The sequence below is a fragment of the Limulus polyphemus genome, unplaced genomic scaffold, assembly GCF_000517525.1.
Source record: "Limulus polyphemus unplaced genomic scaffold, Limulus_polyphemus-2.1.2 Scaffold7213, whole genome shotgun sequence".
Lineage (NCBI taxonomy): Eukaryota > Metazoa > Arthropoda > Merostomata > Xiphosura > Limulidae > Limulus > Limulus polyphemus.
Genome location: NW_013672823.1, coordinates 16,573 through 23,259, shown reverse-complemented (window position 1 = coordinate 23,259; position 6,687 = coordinate 16,573). Strand labels below are relative to the sequence as shown.

Sequence of the window (6,687 nt, the reverse complement as noted above, 5' to 3'; positions counted from 1 at the left end):
AAACTTCTCCTGTAATGTGTAATTATGTATATGTAATTGACTAGATTAAACTTCTCCTGTAATGTGTAATTATGTATATGTAGTGGCCTAGATTAAGCTTCTCCTGTAATGTGTAATTATAAATTATGTATATGTAATGGCCTAGATTAAACTTCTCCTGTAATGTGTAATTATGTATATGTAATTGACTAGATTAAACTTCTCCTGTAATGTGTAATTATAAATTATGTATATATAATTGACTAGATTAAACTTCTCCTGTAATGTGTAATTATGTATATGTAATGGGCTAGATTAATCTTCTCCTGTAATGTGTAATTATGTATATGTAATGGGCTAGATTAATCTTCTCCTGTAATGTGTATTTATAAATTATATTTATTTAGAACACATGAATATTCCTTTTTTCTTTTTCAGAAACCAATACTTTCTTCAGCTGAAGTCTGATGTGATTGAGGGGAAGCTTCCATGTAGCCAAGAACAAGCTATCTTATTGGCCAGTTACAGTTTGCAAGGTAGTTTAACATGTATATATATACTTGTGTGTCTGTGTGTATTCATATACAAGCTTAATATCCTATCCACCTAAAATACTTGTTAATGAAGTTTAAACAAAATCACATTAACCTTGTACAAATTCTCTCACTTTCTTATGAAAAAATTGAATTTTTTTTTACTTAAGAATGGTTCCCAAAATTGAGAATTTCTCTTTCAACAGTTGTATTTTGAATATTGTTCAAACATTAAGTTGAGTTACTTGCACTTAAATGCTTTTATTTTTTTAAGTTACACAGTATGATAATTCTATATGTCTAATTGATTTTTTTAATGTAGAAAAAATTCAATTTTCATTAATTTGAAGTTTTTGTTTTTAGCTGAGTTCAGTGACCACAATCCTGAAAGGCATACCCCAGAATATCTCAGTAACTTTGCACTCCTTCCCAAGGTATATTTGTTTTATATACCTCATTATTCTTATTTTCGTTAGCAGTTCTTGTTTTAATGTATTTGTGAATACAGGTCATCATCCATGAGATAGTTCATATTACTACAGACCAGGCCATGTTTTCTCAGTCAGTCAGTTGTAAGTTTGTGGATTTATGCTGCAAAAATCTGGTGTTTGATTCCCTGTAGTGAACATGGCACATAATCAAATGTGGCTTTAACCTAAAACAAACACACATAATTAACTTTGAATTTGAATATTTCATCCTGTCTATGATTATAAGAACAATTTTACTTACTCCAAATCAGTCTTCTTGAATTATGTTGATTTAGTTTTTGGGTTGTTCAGGGGAGTCACTTTTGTTGGGGGATTTATGGCAATAAACAGTTACGGCCATTTGCACCAAACAAAGCAAATTAAATAAGTTTAAAAGGTATTGCTAGACTTTCACTTTAAATGTGTTATCATTCATTGAAAAATCTTTATTGATATCAAATCTTGTGTGCAGTGGGGTTGGATATTTATTTTTATCAGGTTACCTTTTATTATTTATATAGTATTTGCTAGTAGTTTTTAAAGGTTATATAATGAAAGTACAAGCTATTCAGCATTCTGTAAGCCAGAACTTTTTTTTTATCATAGTATTAACAGTTGTAGTTTTTTATTTAATTATTAGTTATTTTATAGCACTGGATGTTTAATAAGTGTGCATTGGCATCCATTCGTTTCTAAGTTAGCTGTTATTTTTATTATATTGAAAACTGTGACTAATATTGATAAGGTGCCTCATAAGAGATTAATTAATGAACTGAACACTTATGAAATGCCCCCAGTGGCTCAATTATAAATCTGAAGGCTTATAATGCTAAAAATGTGTTCCAATACTCATTGTGGGCAGAGTACAGATAGCCCATTGTTTAGCTTTGTGCTACAAACAAATGGTGCTTATAGAATAGTTAAGAAGTGGATAGAAAATTGGCTTAGTTAAAGAAAGCAGTATCGTAAAATTTGCATTTTTTTTTATTGTGAGAATGTTACGTATAACTTAAAGATCCATGTAGGCAGTCCAATTCATAAAAATAAAAATATAACATTCAAAGCCAGCCTTTATCATTCAAATATTTATCAAACTTTCCCTTAAACTCCTGTAAGCTAACTACATCCACCACATCTGAAGGCAATCCATTCAAAAGGCCAATCACCCTGTTAGAAATTTAAATTTGTGTCCCCTAGTCCTACTTTTCTCATCATACTCCAAATATTCCTTAATGAATGACCTGTATAATGAAATTACAACCTAAAAGTATATTTGCTCTGACACTAGCAACAACATTTTGCTTGGATGGCTTAAGAAACTGATCAATTATAACACCAAGATCCCATTTTTCCATAACAATGATAAGGTAATTCTCATCTTAATTATACTTATAATTCAAATTATGATATCCCACATGCATTAGCATATGTTAATTTCTTGAATAGTTTTTTTAGACCAATAATTGTAAGTTTGTTGATGATGGTAAGAAGAGCTAATTATATTGAAAATATTTCTCTCATATAAAAAAAACTGATATTCTTTGCAACTGGGCCTCGAAGTGGAAAATTAGTTCAATATTAAATCTTTCAGCATAGGCTCGGTCACTGGAACCGACCTCGTAACCATTTTGTCCTTGTTATAGTTTTATGCTATAAGTTTTAAATTAGTAAGCGTATGTTCACAAAATTTGGCAGATTATCAGTAAACATTACAAGGCTTTCATACACAAAATATCAAATTTTATTTATTAAGACTTAAGGTTCTTTAAGTACTGTTTTCTCATGCCTTTTTTTTCTTTTTGCATGTTGCCTATCCAACATGCAAACTAATATTCATTTTAAGATTAAAAATACTTTTGTGCATCAGAAAATTTTCAATTTTCACATGCGAAACTTTATAACCTCCAGATGATTATCATACATTTCTTTAAGAAAAACTTTATATTTTATCTGTTATTTTCACTATCAAATCTATGTACGGGTTTGGGCAATCTGACTGATCTTGTAACCACCATAAAAAGTTCAGAAATAAATACAAATTATGATTTTTTTCATTCCAGAATGACTACAAATTATAACTCAAACACAAATGTTTAGTCTATTTAGCTTAGATGTCATAACATTATACATTTATATATGTATTTATTATTTTTATTATATTGTCCTTTCATCCGTGTATGGATAACATTACAGAAGATACAATGACGAGGCACATGTGCACTCGTGTTACTGTATCCAAGAGTATAAAACTGGCCTTTAGAAAGTGACCTGTCTTTGCTGAGTTTTAGTGGAGTTGTATTTTGTAAAATACAGTCACGTTTCAGTTATAATACATTGTTACTATTTGCAAATAAGTTCTTAAACTTATTTTTCTTAAACATAGAACAGTAAATAAATAAGTCTAGCAAACAATTATCTCTTCTAGTTTACTGCTTGCTGTAGATTGCTAAGCCTTATAAAATTTTGCACATGGAGGATGTGAAACAAAATAATTTTTTTGTAGGTTTTATATATATATTTGAAATAAACAAAAATCATAAATTATTATATCAATACCATAGAATTCCACTATAATTTATCAAGCTTAGTAACTAAGCTGTATTTGGGTAAATGAAATTTCGAGCAGACTAAGGACTCAACATACCAACTTGAAGTCTTATATCAAAAGAACGAACTGACATCATAATACTTAAAAATGGCTGAGAAAGCCAGTAGGGGGACATTCTGAGCTTTTGATTGGTTATTGACATGTCAAAGACAGAAGTAATTGTATATGAGGAAGTGTTTTCAAACATGCAAACAAGTGGGTGAGGCCACTGTTTTTGATTCAGTACATAAGCGATATCTCAGCAAATAGAAAAGATAGGAGGTTCTTATTTTATATTCCAGCTTGTCAATATCAGTAATTTGAATTCATAAGAAACTATAGACTTTGTATTTTTACATCACAAACATCTAGTTTGAACCAGTGCTGCATTCAACATACCATGTGACACACAAAAATTGATGTTTATGTGTGTTTTTATAATATTTACTTTCAAATTAAGAAATTAAATAATGTATAATACTAAAATTTGAATTATAATCTACAATTTGATACCAAACTTGTTGACATAAACATATAAAATAGTAGTTCAATGAAAGTTTGAATGCGAGTCAACAAACATGATGACATGACCTGTGTGGAGAGGGTTTAAAAGTATCACATTATACACTTGGAGTATAATATGTTGAAAATGACTCACTGAAGAATTTTGGTGTAATAATTATTTTTCAGCTTAGTTTTTAGTAATAGTGAAAATAAGAAGATAATTTTGGAAGATTAATATGTAAATCAGCAAGCTGTGACAACCATAGCCATAGTGGAATGGCGTGTATAAAAACTACATTTTGATCTTGATTGCATTTCATGGGCATTGTGATTCCACCAAAAGTTTATTATTTTGGGTCAGGGTGTGTAATAGCCCTTCCCACCACAAAATATTCATTCATTTGGATTGGGAAGAATTTCAAAGACAAAGATATTCCTTTTAATGTTTAATGGCATTGGAAAACAAAGGAATATGTATGAACTTGTGGCACCATGACCATGCAAAAGTTATCCCCAGCTGTGGTAAATAAAATACAACATCATGTAACAGGGGAGAATCCTTGAACACAAAGTTTAGCAGTTAAACTGTCCATGAATCTCAGCCAACAGTATGCAACATAATTAAGAAGGATCTTCATCTGAAAACAAAGCCAACATGGCTTGAGTTCACCAAGATAAGGCTTCCAGTCATACCTCCCGTTCAACCGTCACATACCTGTAGCAGCTGAAGAATGAAACAGCTATTCATGCTATTCCATATGAAGACTTACTGGTTATGTCACTGGACATAGTGTATGGACTTCTGTGTACAATCATACTGTTGAAGTGGGCATCAGAAACTGTCATCTTCATACACTAGATCAAGAGTCTCCAAACGTTTTTGGACAAGGGTCGGGAGGTAGATCTTTTTAGGCTTCGTGGTCCGGAGGGCCATGGTAAAATTAAGTACACACACTGAGGTACAAGGTGGCAGGCGTGGGAAGAAACACGCTGCTGCAGGGCACTGGGATCGATAAGTGAGATGACACAATACTAAGTAATGTGAAGTTTTCCAGCAAATAGAAAAGTGTATCACACCTAGATTGACTTTTGCTCAATTATGTTTTATTTTTATAATATTAAAATATTATATTATTACTTTAATAAACTGTTGGTTGGCCAGATGCGGCCCCCGGGCCATAGCTTGGAGAACCATGCACTAGATGAATTGTAAAACTCATGCAAGGAGAAGTGCTGTGCTTTGGGCATGGCAATCTTTTGCAATGGTATCTATGCTGTAGAGCTATTTTTAAGATGTATGGTCATCAGTTGGAACATGACCAGATTTGGTGATGTAGTGAGGCTCCAAAATGCATTTTAATGTAACATATTCAACACATGTATCATAGGATATTTGAATTTAAGAGCAAGAATATTTTCACTATCTTGTAAAAGGTTTTGGTGAGCCCTCAAGTGTACAGTTGTAGTCCCTTGACTGCAAGTGGTATATTACCATGTTAAAATGATGATTGAAACAGGCCACTCGAATGGTACATGGTTTAAGAAATAAAGATAGTTTGGAGACATGGACTTGTTTTCTTTAAAACAGAAAAACAGATCACTTGATTCTGATGTTTAAAATTGTTAGAGACTTGGACAATCTTGCAGTGTGTGAGCTATATCAGTAGTAGGACGAAAAGGATTGAAATATGAACACAAATATGAAAGAGAATAAAATTTAGACATCCAAATAGATACTTCTAGGTTTTTCTTATGGAAGATTATACAGGTATCATCATTATTGGTGTTTTTTTTTTGTAACCACCATTATATTAACCTTTCTTGGGTATTACTTATTAGTCAAAACTAAATCTTTTAAAATAAAATATATTTGCCATTTTTTATCATCAAGATTTCCTTTTGTTTAAGCTTTTGTTATTTCTGGATATTTACATTTTATGTTAAGTCTGCAGTTTAGTTTTGACTCAAGATGTTACTTACAACCTGATATTTTACTTCTTATTTATAAATGGTTATGAGAGAATTAGTTTATAAATATTTTTATGTCTCATATTGTACTTTTGACATCAACCAAATGTGCAACAAACTTTAATTATTGAAGTCATAATAGAGTGGTACTACTGTTCTTTTTTTTCTTATTACACTACACATTTCAAGAATAGCATAATATGTGAATCATTTTTTCTTTACCTTACAGTGTACACATAAGATAAATACACGAGAAGTTGAAAATTCAATCAGTTGACTCTTTCACCTCCCCCTTTTCTTTCAGCACATGATTCCAGATAGGAATATCCAAGGTGCTTTAATGGAGCCAGTAATTCAGGCACATCGAAGTTTACAAGGGTTGTTGCCATCTTTGGCAGAAATCTACTATATCCTTGAAGCACAGCAACTTGAAGGGTATGGCCAGGATAGCTACATTACAAAAGTAAGTATACAACTAAAGCTTCTTGTTTGAATTAGGTCTCATTTGAACTACTTTGCTTGAAGCTGTAATAGCTTAGTCAAAAGAACAAGGGCCTGGCAGGGACTGGTGGTTAGGGTGCTCGACTCGCAATCTTAGGTACTACGAAAGACGAAATACATTTGACTGAAAAAACTGGAATATATA

The 6,687-nt window shown here is 31.5% G+C and overlaps 1 protein-coding gene across 3 annotated transcripts in view; it reads left to right on the top strand.

Moving 5' to 3' along the window:
- The window catches only part of LOC106474430 (tyrosine-protein phosphatase non-receptor type 21-like), a 32,717-nt gene that overhangs the window by 10,557 nt on the left and 15,473 nt on the right, over positions 1-6,687 (top strand). For all 3 annotated transcript variants that reach the window (XM_013935123.2, XM_022402735.1, XM_022402736.1), the window contains exons 4-6: positions 418-515; positions 876-946; positions 6,346-6,504. In XM_013935123.2, coding sequence (XP_013790577.1) covers positions 418-515; positions 876-946; positions 6,346-6,504 — 328 coding nt within the window. The remainder of the gene's footprint in view (positions 1-417; positions 516-875; positions 947-6,345; positions 6,505-6,687) is intronic.